The sequence below is a fragment of the Procambarus clarkii genome, chromosome 32 (genome assembly GCF_040958095.1).
Source record: "Procambarus clarkii isolate CNS0578487 chromosome 32, FALCON_Pclarkii_2.0, whole genome shotgun sequence".
NCBI lineage: Eukaryota > Metazoa > Arthropoda > Malacostraca > Decapoda > Cambaridae > Procambarus > Procambarus clarkii.
In genome coordinates, this window is record NC_091181.1 from 37,055,507 (window position 1) to 37,068,784 (window position 13,278).

At 46.0% G+C, this 13,278-nt stretch overlaps 3 protein-coding genes across 3 annotated transcripts in view; 1 reads left to right on the forward strand and 2 right to left on the reverse strand.

Annotated features, from left to right (window-relative positions):
* LOC123759432 (putative neural-cadherin 2) overlaps window positions 1–13,278 on the reverse strand; it is a gene marked incomplete in the record, with an annotated part of 421,093 nt that overhangs the window by 127,909 nt on the left and 279,906 nt on the right.
* LOC138370520 (aegyptin-like) lies at window positions 4,269–4,880 on the reverse strand. Its single transcript, XM_069334902.1, has 2 exons — window positions 4,817–4,880; window positions 4,269–4,678 (listed from the first exon to the last, which is right to left on the reverse strand). The coding sequence occupies exons 1-2, from the start codon at window positions 4,878–4,880 to the stop codon at window positions 4,269–4,271; spliced, it is 474 nt and encodes a 157-aa protein (XP_069191003.1).
* Window positions 5,160–8,723, forward strand: LOC138370521 (mucin-1-like). The gene is made up of 2 exons (XM_069334903.1): window positions 5,160–5,165; window positions 7,866–8,723. The coding sequence occupies exons 1-2, from the start codon at window positions 5,160–5,162 to the stop codon at window positions 8,721–8,723; spliced, it is 864 nt and encodes a 287-aa protein (XP_069191004.1).

The window sequence follows — 13,278 nt, forward strand, 5'->3', positions numbered from 1 at the left end:
GTCAAATCACATATTAACACCGGAATTCAAACGCCCTAAAACAAACACCAAGTCACCAGTGTGTCAGTATGCTAAGCACGTTGACATAAAATAAAACTGCCAAATAACACCAGTTTTGTATATTATAAGCAATATACAAATAATTACTAGGCCATTATGTGGCTCCCTTGATATGTGACAGGTGGCGCCACCACAACACCACGGGGAAATATGGCACTTGGGATAGGCGAGGGAACTACCAGGGAAAAGCGCTAAGCCAGGTACACTGGGTCGGGTTTTAAGACGTTTTAGAATGCCTCGAATTTGGTCTGACACGTCTGACCTCTACATATAGAACACCATCTTTATCAATACAATACGGGCTTAATATAGAAAACAAGTGGTCTATTCGTTATGAGCTGAGGTAATTAACTTAAACATACTTGCAATCTTGCAAACAAAATTAATTATTTTAATATTCTTAGTAATAATTCGAGAGAAACAAAAATTATACAATTTTATCACCTCAGGGTTTATGTTTAGGAGATTATCGTTCTATTTAATTATCCCGTTTTAATTATATTCGTCAATAGCAGGCTTCCAACATGCTAATTTCTTAGCATTATTACAGTCTAGCGACGTGCATATTGACTCTAATAGACGGAGGAAGCATTGCATTCTTGGGGCCAGATTTACAAAGCCGTTACGCAAGCACTTACGAACGTGTACATCTTTCCTCAATATTTGACGGCTTTGGTTACATTTATTAAACAGTTTACAAGCGTGAAAACTTGCCAATCAACTGTTGTTATTGTTATAAACAGCCTCCTGGTGCTTCCGAGCTTATATTAACTGTTAAATAATTGTAAACAAAGTCGCCAAAGATTGACAAAAGTTGTACAGGTTCGTAAGTGCTTGCGTAAGTGCTTCGTGAATCTGGCCCCTGGTCTGTTCTAACAGAATACAGTATGTATGCTCCTAACAACCCAAAACAATTCGTAACAATACCCAAAACATCCCCAAAAAACAAAACTACTATAGTAGTTCAGTCAGTAAAGACGAGAACATAAATAATTTTACTCAACTAGGATGTACAAATTTGATGACGAAACAAGACCAAAATAAATGATGCCAAATGAAGTCTAGGATGTGAGCGCGAGTGAAGTGAAGCGACCTGTCCAGTGAAGTGGAGCGACCTGTCCAGTGAAGTGAAGCGACCTGTCCAGTGAAGTGGAGCGACCTGTCCAGTGAAGTGGAGCGACCTGTCTAGTGAAGTGGAGCGACCTGTCTAGTGAAGTGGAGCGACCTGTCCAGGTTGTTGTCTTGTCTAGAGCCTGTTACAACTGAATTGTGTTTAATCCATGATTACACACTATGCTGGTGTTGGTATGAATCCAAACCGGTGTTGTGTTATACAGTCCCTTCTCTCCTGATGTTCTAGTAGCTTCTCACGATCTTCTCCATCACCTTGCATATTGTACAAGTAGAGGGCACAGGTCTGTAGTTGAATGCCTCCTGGCTGTTTCCTTTGTTGTATCCTGGCACCACATTGGCTGTCTTCCAACTCTCTGGCAGTTCTTCTGTTTCCGGTGACTTGTTATATATTTTAGTAAGCGACAGCACAAGGTCGCTCCTTCTTTTAGTATCCAAGGTGATATCTGGTCCCACAGCCTTAGTGGGAGGGGAGGGTGAGGTGAGGGGGTGAGGGGGGGGGGGGAGTTGGGGAGGCGATGTTGGAGATGGGGGAAGGAGGTGGAGATGGTGAAGGAGATTTTGGTGAAGATAGTGGAGATGGTGGTGGCAGTGGAGATTGGTGGTTGAGGAGGTGGTTGAGGAGGTGGTGGTGGTGGAGATGGTGGTGGAGGTGGTTGAGGAGGAGGTGGTAGTTGTGGTGGTGCAGGTGGAGATGGTGGTGGAGATGGTGGTGGAGGTGGTGGTGGTGGTGGTGGTGGGAGCAGTAAGGCCAAGCAGTGGGCATAGTGACACAGCAATATGTATAGCACTCAAATTCCTATTTATTTTCCAAATGGAGATAAGGAACGACACAAGACAGCCGGACACATATTGACGGACAGAAACACCTGAAGAGGCAGACAGTCCGACAAACACACGTGATGTCCAAAGGGTTGTGGTATGGTTGTCACTCAGTGACAACCATGTTGTCCCCTCAATGGCTGACCAAACAAACCACATGCTCACCAAACAAACCACATGCTCACCAAACAAACCACATGCTCACCAAACAAACCACATGCTCACCAAACAAACCACATGCTCACCAAACACCACTATCTCCAGATCAACAACTTAAGGTTAAGAAGAAAGTGTCTCATACGAAGCAGTTCCTATTTATATCCAGCCAAAGTCATTCATATATACGTCTAACCTACGCTCGAAACAATCAAGGGAACCCACGTGCATTATGTTATCCCTAATTTGGTTCCATAGATCAACCTCCCTGTTTTCAAACCAGTATTTACCCAGGTCTTTCCTAAATCTAAACTTATCCAATTTATATCCATTGTTTCGCGTTCTATCATAAGTTGATATATTTAATACCTTATTTATATCACCTTTGTTTGCCTTTATAGATAACGTAAATTAAGCTTTTTTAATCTCTCTTCATATGTAAGTTTTATATTTCCGGAGTGACGTTGTCATCTTTCTTTATACGCGTTCAAATACTTGAGATGGTTATCTTGAGATGATTTCGGGGCTTTTAGTGTCCCCGCGGCCCGGTCCTCGACCAGGCCTCCACCCCCAGGAAGCAGCCCGTGACAGCTGACTAACACCCAGGTACCTATTTTACTGCTAGGTAACAGGGGCATAGGGTGAAAGAAACTCTGCCCATTGTTTCTCGCCGGCGCCTGGGATCGAACCCAGGACCACAGGATCACAAGTCCAGCGTGCTGTCCGCTCGGCCGACCGGCTCCCTTTACATTTTTGTCTATGCTTTAGTGAAGCGACTAAACCTGAACTGCATAACCTAAATAGGGTCTAATAAGAGCTTAAGAAAAGCTTAAAAACATTATTGGTTTTGTTGCTAACGCTTCAAGAAATAAATTACGATAGCTGTTTTTTCTGAACATTTATGCTTTGATTTTTTTTGAAGGAGGGGGGGGGGAGCAATTGGATCCCTGCTAATAATGACCCCAGATCTCTGTCTCATCCAAGACACAATGGGTATAAGTTGGATAAGTTTAGATAGAGGAAAGACCTGGGTAAATACTGGTTCGGTAATAGGGTTGTTGATTTGTGGAACCAATTTCCGCGTAACATAATAAAAGTGGGATCCCTTGATTGTTTCAAGCGTAGGTTGGACATGTATATGAATGAGATTGGGTGGATATAAATAGGAGCTGCCTCGTATGAGCCAATAGGCCTTCTGCAGTTAGCTTCATTCTTATGTTCAAGACTTCACAATCCCAACACATTCAAGTTGATATCTGGCAGCTCTATCATTATCCACCCTCAGAGCCATCCTGTTTCCAGCCTTAAAGTGATTATGTCTACCTTTCGTCCCTTTCAAAATCCTATCTAGATCGTCTTGAATTGACTTAAAGTTTTTTCTGAAGTTATTTTCCAGTCCTATTTTTGTATCGTTTGGAAATTTGCACATTTTATGGAAAACTGCGCAGTTATACCCCAGACTTACCTACAGCGAATATGGTAATCAGCAACACCTGTAACAATCACGGTAATTAACAACACCTGCGACGATCATCGTAATTAGCAACACCTGTGAAGATCAGCTCGCTAATTAATACATATATTACAAACACTGTTGCATCTATAAGCCGTCTCTGATGATAAAGTCGCTGGTATCCCCCCATATAGCCGCGGGGACACTAAAAAGCGCCGAAATCATCTCAAGATAACCTCAAGATAACCATACACAAAACAAAAATATTGCTCAAAAAAGGCTTAACATGAAATCTTTGTGTGTTGCCTATCCGTGGAGTGTTGGGGAGGTTATCTTGAGGTTATCTTGAGATGATTTCGGGGCTTTTTTAGTGTCCCCGCGGCCCGGTCCTCGGCCAGGCCTCCACCCCCAGGAAGCAGCCCGTGACAGCTAACTAACACCCAGGTACCTATTTTACTGCTAGGTAACAGGGGCATAGGGTGAAAGAAACTCTGCCCATTGTTTCTCGCCGGCGCCTGGGATCGAACCCAGGACCACAGGATCACAAGTATAGCGTGCTGTCCGCTCGGCCGACCGGCTCCCTCACCCGGGAGAGTGTTGTCTTGAATCAGCTGTCTCCTCGTTCCTCCTGTGGGACCATACAGCCTCATCTTGTGTCATCAATGACCAGATCATCAACCTGCCTATACCTGCTGATTGGTCTCCTTGAGTGTTTTCCCACACCTGTAGACTGGCCATTTTGTCCGTCTTCCATACCTGTAGACTGGCCATTTTGTCCGTCTTCCATACCTGTAGACTGGCCATTTTGCCCGTCTTCCACACCTGTCGACTGGCGATTTTGTCCGCCCTCCACACCTGTAGACTGGCCATTTTGTCCGACTTCCACACCTGTAGACTGGCCTCCTTGCCCGTCTTCCACACCTGTAGACTGACCTCCTTGCCCGTCTTCCACACCAGTAGACTGGCCATTTTGTCCGTCTTCCACACCTGTAGACTGGCCTCCTTGTCCGTCTTCCACCCCTGTAGACTGGCGTCTTCCGCCTTCCACACCGGCGTCTTAATTGACAAAAAATTTGAACCTTTTTGGGGAACTAAAAAAAATTGCCGGACCCTTGCAAGGATCAGTTTACAAAGTTGCAAAAAAATCTGTGAAAAATTCTGTCCCTTGCACCGTCCGTATCATTTCACACTGACACACGGAAGCTTCTGCAATACACTGAGCCGCCTTGCAACGATCACTTTCTGGTTCATAAATCATGCGAGCGAGTATCGCGGGGATACGACGCCCTCAAATCGTCTATTTGGAACAGAACGAGAGTTAAGTGGATAATAATGGATATTCTGTCTCCTTGTGAGCCCTACGGTACATTGTGTGTTAGAGAGGTTACAGCCCTACTGCAGTTCACTTCCTTACGGAGCCGCAAGAGGGCTTAATACCTCACAGTTTAACACAAGGTTATTGTCTATATCACTGATCATTCAGTTCGTTGACTGTGCGGACCTGACCTCTTGTACATGCGTGTGTTGGTGGAGACAGATGGAGGTATGTTCGTGTTCATGACCTCACGAATCGGTGCACGAAATTCAACCACCAACTGTTACTTGAAGGCAGACATATTGCTCTCGTATCTGAGCCTAAGCCCTGTACCCGACTAGAGTTTGCACCGTAAGACAAACCGCTCCAAGGTTAACACTGCAACACCCGCCTGATGACTTGTACTCTCGCTCCTTTGTCTAAAGACATCTAAGGAAAGCCTCTGCACCATATCTTGCACAAGGGGGTCGAGAAGGGTCAAAATTTCAGCCTTAATAGTACAGGCGACAGTCTACAAAAGTCTGAAATGTCCTAACAAAAAGGAGTGTCCAGGAGACTTCAATTTCCCTACACTTGGGCAAGCCGACCGCTGATATATAAATTATTACGTAAACTTTAAAGTGAAATGACATCTCGTTCGAAACTGAAATAAGTTTTAACTGCACTTCAAAGCGTCTATTGAGAAGGCATGGTGAGAAATATATATGGGTATGTCCAGGTTATCGGGAGTGTCCAGGAGAGAGACTTCACGTGATCCTTTGGCGATGCCTTTTCGAAGATGGAAGACCCACAAGGCCTCCTGCGTTCCTTCCCACGAAACAAGAGCGTCAGTTTATGGGGGCAGGAATGACTGCAGAATCAGCCATCTACACATCCTCCACGGCCCGGAGCGTGACCTTAGGGCCGTGAAGGGGCTCTCCTCGCTGTCTGTCGCCCGGACACCCGTGCTCCGGAGTCCTCTCCCACTGCCAGACTAATCTTAGGCTGGAACATCAGGAGCGTCCTCAGGGGAGACGTCCTCGCCTCACCCTCTAACACACCTCGTTACCAGCCGGACGCAGACCTCCACCGCTTCCTCATAATGAACATCTTTGGAAATGTAGTGTTTATATATATATATATATATATATATATATATATATATATATATATATATATATATATATATATATATATATATATATATATATATATATTATAATATAAGAGAATGTCTGTTTGTCTGTCCGTCTGTTTAAAGTTGGAGGCCACACGCCTGGAGGTAGACTCACCCAAATTGCCATAAGGAATGGTCTGTGGTACGGGATGAACATAGGCCGGTCGGGGTTGCCAGAACTCAAAAGGAGTGCCAGGGGTCAGATTCAGATCCCAACAATGATTTTTGGCACTATCCGAAAGGTACACAGCTAAATATTTTCAAAACAATGTTGTGAATGAAGAACGAAGCCAACTGTGCTACGAGACCCTACAGAGCCTTCTTGTTTATGCCTTGTCCGTTGCCTGGAGAAAGATGTCGTTGTCTTGCCTATACGTTGTGATCATTGGGGCTGGCAGCTCACAAGTGGGCATGTGGAAGCATATTGATTTTTGTGTGTTTCAAAGAGTTTCGTTTGGTGTCACAAGAGTTCCTTTTCGCCTTTTTTCTACACAGGAGGGTACAGGAACAGACAACTTCTGACTCTTGTTAGCTTGGTGAGCCTTACCCACTATTTTTTTTCTCGAATACCACCCGCCAATTGCAGACGAGGTGTCACAATAACGTGGCTGAAATATGTTGACCAAACTCACACACTAGAAAGTGAAGGGACGACAACGTTTCGGTCCGTCTTGGACCATTCTCAAGTCGATTGTGAATTAATCCACAATTCCATTGGTCCATAATCGACCATTCTCAAGTCAATTAATCCACAATCGACTTGAGAATGGTCCAGGACGGACCGAAAGGTCGTCGTCCCTTCACTTTCTAGAGTGTGTAGTTTTTTCAACTTATAGGGGGGGAACAAATGTGTTACGCACGACTGGTGGTGTTAGTGTGTGTGTGTGTGTGTGTGTGTGTGTGTGTGTGTGTGTGTGTGTGTGTGTGTGTGTGTGTGTGTGTGTGTGTGTGTGTGTGTGTGTGTGTGTGTTGGTGGTCAGGGCGGCCTTGTCTTCTGATGCTGAGAGCTGTTGCTGTGTCACGTTCTGTGTGGCTTGCCTGGGACCTCCATCCTGACTGGCGTGGTTCTCTCTGGTTGCGTAGTTGGTGTCTAGTGCTCCTTCTGCACATGACTTCACAATAGTTGGATTCATATGTTTAAATACTAACTAGAGTGCAGCTAACTAGAGTCCTGCTAACTAGAGTGCAGCTAACTAGAGTCCTGCTAACTAGAGTCCTGCTAACTAGAGTCCTGCTAACTAGAGTCCTGCTAACTAGAGTCCTGCTAACTAGAGTCCTGCTAACTAGAGTCCTGCTAACTAGAGTCCTGCTAACTAGAGTCCTGCTAACTACTTGCTCTGCAGCCTGTTCTGTCCCTATGTTTGGTCTCTGGTCACCTCGTTGGGGAGGAAGTAAGCGCTCAGATCATTTCATTTTACTTTTGTGGTGTTTGTAAACATGTGTGATGTTACGTCTTTTAAAGAACACCCCCAAAGTCCCTTAGCTACTGACCCACAACATGCCAGTTAACCAATATTTTCACCCTAAGACCCAATGTGAACCAGAACCAACCAAAAACCTTCAACTTCTCTAACCAAAGAATCGTCAAAGTCGACCTTGACTATATACCCGGTCAAGCAGTTCGTCAACCATCCTGCCACTCAACCATCCTGCCACTCAACCATCCTGCCACTCAATTATCCTGTCATTCAATCATCCTGCCACTCAACCACACACACGCAGCCACAGTCGCTCTCAAACTCAGTCAGCGAGCAGCAACTCTCTCTTCACAGGTCCTCAGATTAAACCAAATCCACCTCTCTGTGGGCAAATATTCCCGTGACCGGACGAAATCGCCGGTGTCTATTCCGGACACCGCCTGGGACCTCCGACCACCGCCTGGGACCTCCGGACACCGCCTGGGATCTCCGGACACCGCCTGGGACCTCCGGACACCGCCTGGGACCTCCGGACACCGCCTGGGATCTCCGGACACCGCCTGGGACCTCCGGACACCGCCTGGGATCTCCGGCCACTGCCTGGGACCTCCGGATACCGCCTGGGACCTCCGGACACCGCCTGGGATCTCCGGCCACTGCCTGGGACCTCCGGACACCGCCCGGGACCTCCGGTCACTGCCTGGGACCTCCGGATACCGCCTGGGACCTCCGGCCACCGCCTGGGACCTCCGGACACCACCTGGGACTTCCGGCCACCGCCTGGGACCTCCGGGCACCGCCTGGGACCTCCGGACACCGCCTGGGACCTCAGGCCTCCGCCTGGGACCTCCGGACACCACCTGGGACTTCCGGCCACCGCCTGGGACCTCCGGGCACCGCCTGGAACCTCCGGACACCGCCTGGGACCTCCGGACACCGCCTGGGACCTCCGGCCTCCGCCTGGGACCTCCGGCCACCGCCTGGGACCTCCGGCCACCGCCTGGGACCTCCGGACACCGCCTGGGACCTCCGGGCACCGCCTGGGACCTCCGGCCACCGCCTGGGACCTCCGGCCACCACCTGGGACCTCCGGCCACCGCCTGGGACCTCCAGACACCGCCTGGGACCTCCGGCCACCGCCTGGGACCTCCGGCCACCACCTGGGACCTCCGGCCACCGCCTGGGACCTCCGGTCAGTCCGTCCCCGACTGAAGCTCCTCTCAATCCCACAACATATTCCTCAGTATAAGATGAATTGACGGGATAATATAATTTCCAATATACTCTCTCTCTCTCTCTCTCTCTCTCTCTCTCTCTCTCTCTCTCTCTCTCTCTCTCTCTCTCTCTCTCTCTCTCTCTCTCTTCCTCTCTCTCCCTCTCTCTCTCTCTCTCTCTCTCTCTCCCCCTCTCTCTCTCTCTCTCTCTCTCTCTCTCTCTCTCTCTCTCTCTCTCTCTCTCTCTCTCTCTCTCTCTCTCGCCAAGTCGAGGAAACTGCATAACAAAAACCCTGCAGTGATTTGCCAGCGGCAGTGGTCTTGCGGGTTGTCTGGGAGGCTGGTGTGAGTGTCCAACTTTGGCAGTGGTGCCACCACTGCCACCACTGGTGGTGGCAGTGGTGGCACTGCAAGGGTATAACGCCAGAGTTACTGCTGGCAGTAGAGATGGAGTTACATAGGTTAGTGGAGGCATCTAACCATCCACTCCTGGTGGTGGTGGAGGATGATCCACACTCACCACACACCAACCATCCACTCCTGGTGGTGGTGGAGGATGATCCACACTCACCACACACCAACCATCCACTCCTGGTGGTGGTGGAGGATGATCCACACTCACCACACACCAACCATCCACTCCTGGTGGTGGCGGAGGATGATCCACACTCACCACACACCAACCATCCACTCCTGGTGGTGGTGGAGGATGATCCACATCCACCACACACCAACCATCCACTCCTGGTGAAGATGACTTACCTTACCTTATTAAAAATTAGTGAATAAAAGTAAGGGTAATAAATATATGTGTATATATATATATAATAAAATGCCTATCTGTCTATTAATATAAGAACACCTGCTAGACGCTTGGGGCCAGGCTCACCAAACTTTGCAGGGTGACTGATGGGTGTAGGGGGATGGTCATAGGTAGGGAGACTGGAGCCAGATTCCATTCATATCTCCTTTAGGTGACAAATTCCACCCTCGCTCAATACCCCCACTCCTTCACCCAGTATAGAAGAGACGTGTGGTTGACAATCCGCCTGCAGGTGCCTATATGGAGGGGATATTTGTGGGAGTATGAAACGCAGCTCCGTGAAGTTGGCCACATTTGAAGGGTTCAAAAGGATAGTGAGTGTTGTCCGCCCTAGACACCGCAGATATTTCAGCCGACACCGCCACTATCTTCACAACCAGTAACTCTACTCCTGTCACCATCGTTACTGCCCTTGTCGTCCCCGCTGCCCCCACCACCAGCACCACCACCAGAACAACCACCACTAGCACCACCAGTACCACTACCACCACCACCACCACCACCACCTCCGGTACCACCAGAATCACCACCACCACCACCACACCACCAGCACTACCACCACCACCACCACCATCACCAGAACAACCACCACTAGCACCACCAGTACCACTACCGCCACCGCCACCACCACCACCACCACCCCCGGGCCGACAGAAGCCACTACCACCAATCTATCAAGCCGTGGTGAATGGAATCTTGAAGACCCGTGACAACAGGAGGTGACCAGCGGTACACACTGGAGGAGTTAGTCAACAACTTAATGCCAGCCACAATTACCCAGTTGTTCCTGTAGGTTGTTAGAATGAGTAGCAACAGCAAAGAGAAAACGATAATAAGGTGGAAAAGCGAAGGAGGAAGAGGCCATAGACAGAAGGGGAGAGAAATACCAACCAAGGAAAGGGAACATTCAAAAGAAATCAACCCAGCCATATGATCAATGTTGATACACAGAGACATCACAATAACGTGATACAGACGCGCTCTAGTTAGAGATGTTCGTGGTACAGTGGACTAGAGCGCGTCTGGGAATACTCGGAGCCCAGGTTCGAACCCTCATCAAGGCTCCTGGAGATTTGTTCTTAAAAAAGTTAATATTATAGGAGAGTATGAATGACGTGCAAAGGATGCCAATAGTAGTAGTAGAACCTTAAGAAAGTATGGATGGTAAACAAGACAAAAGTGCTTGGAGAGAGAGAGAGAGAGAGAGAGAGAGAGAGAGAGAGAGAGAGAGAGAGAGAGAGAGAGAGAGAGAGAGAGAGAGAGAGAGAGAGAGAGAGAGAGAGAGAGAAACAGAAGGAAACAGTAGGGCTGCTCAGAGTACTGACTCAATAGAAAATGCAACATTTAGAAAGGCAGTAAGAGGAACAACACTCTCCCAGACAAGAAAAAGCACATCATTTGTGACGATTAGCATAACATTAAGTATACAAATGCAGATGGAATTACAAATAAAAAGTTCAAGAAAAGAGCCACACATTATCACAATATCGGAAACAAAACTGACAAGTGTTATACGGAATGCACACTTCTGACGAGGATATAATGAAAGACAGGGTGAGCAGAGGGGTAGGAAGGTGGTGTATCCCTGTTGCTACAGCTACACTCCAGCTTTGAGAAAGTAAAATTATCAGTGGAACCCGACCAGCAAACAGTAAATAATCAGAATAGCACCAGTAGAAGACATGAAGATAGTGGTAGCGGAGGTTTACAAAACTTCCCATATAAGTCGAATGTCAAAGAATGAGACATACACAGTGAGAACTGCAATACAACAACAAAAACAGCCACAGTGACAAGGGGTAGCAAGAGCTAAAATTCTAATACTAAAATAAAACCATCAAGGAGACTAAGACTTAGAGATGAAAGGCTCTAAATAACAATGGATGAATTTCTTGTTACTGTAGAAGAGGTAAACAACTATGTGAAGTTACTAGATGTAACAAAATAAATGGAACCAGACTCAATCCCACAATGGCTGCAGAAAAAGGCTGTACAACCACCTTGTCACCTACCTAAAAAATAAAAAAAAAAAACAGTTGACACAGGAAATCTCCCAGAGTTCTGGAAAAGGAGACAGACAAAAGGCACTAACGGAGGTAAAAACGAATGATAATAAAAATCATGCATTTTCCATCAATAATTACAAACCAGCATCACTGACAAGAATTTCATGTAAAGCGCTAAAGAAAGTAATCAGTTTGAGCACGCTGGAGCACCTGCAGAGATCCAGCTTTGTAACGAGAGTACCATGGATTTAGAAGTGGAAAGTTGTGCTTGACAAACTTGATTAAGTTACCAAAAAATACAGGAAAAAAGAAGGCTTTGTAGACTGTATTTTCCAAGATGGCCAAAAAATATTTGGCGCTATTCCTCATGAAAAGCTGTTGTACAAAAGCTGGTAGATCCGACCCAGATTTTAATCTAATCATACAACTAATATAACATTTATGGAATACTGAGAGACGATCCGTTTGAAAGAAAAAAAAAATACACAAGAAAAAAATACACAAGAAAAAATACAACAGAAAAAATACAAAAGCAAATACAGTAGTAAGGTTGAGAGATAGAGAGAGGGAAGACAGGGAGCCTGACTCGAGTGAGGTATTGTATATAGATTCTGGGATCAAACGACCTTCTTGTCTTCACGTCAGGACGACACGTCACACGACCTCTCTCTCTCTCTCTCTCTCTCTCTCTCTCTCTCTCTCTCTCTCTCTCTCTCTCTCTCTCGCTTTCTCTCTCTCTCTCTCTCTCTCTCTCTCTCTCTCTCTCTCTCTCTCTCTCTCTCTCTCTCTCTTTGAACCATAGATTTACTTCCCACTCTCTTCCAACTCTTTATATATAATCAGAAGTACCTGTGAATTTTCTTTTCTATACATTTTTGTATGCTATATATATATATATATATATATATATATATATATATATATATATATATATATATATATATATATATATATATATTGTGTATTTGGCCTATATATGTAAATTCAGACGAAATTTTAGCTATATTTACTTTATAGACTGAAATTTATAAATGTTTTCCCTTTTTAGATATACTTATTCATAGGGAAGATTTTTCACTAAAGTTTAATGTTTACAGAAATCCTACGAATAATTTATCTTAAGTCCATTATTTCTCAGGACATAGATACAATGTGAAACAATAATTTTTTTCCTCTATGTATCTAAGAGCTCTTCGGGTTGTTAGTCCAGAATTCTTAGATGAAGAGTTTAAGAAAATTGATTCTATTGGTCTTAAGCTTTGTTATCCACTGCTCCAATCACGTAATTAATATGTAAATGATACGTCAATGTTTGGTCACTGATTAATTGATTATAACAGCTGATTAATCATTTGAATGGATTAAAATGAACCCAGTCATGGTTACAGCATATTTGAACTATCATAACGTACCCATCTACAACACTGTAACAGCCTACGATTACCTGCAGTATAGCAGGTATTGTCTAATACCTGCAACAATACCTGCCCTCAATACACGAAGCGTTTCTAGCATCACTTGTCATCTTCCAGCATCCTATCCCAATCACACACACACACACACACACACACACACACACACACACACACACACACACACACACACACACACACACACACACACACACACACCTGTTGATTGACGGTTGAGAGGCGGGACCAAAGAGCCAGAGCTCAACCCCCGCAAGCACAATTAGATGAGCACACACACACACACACACACAC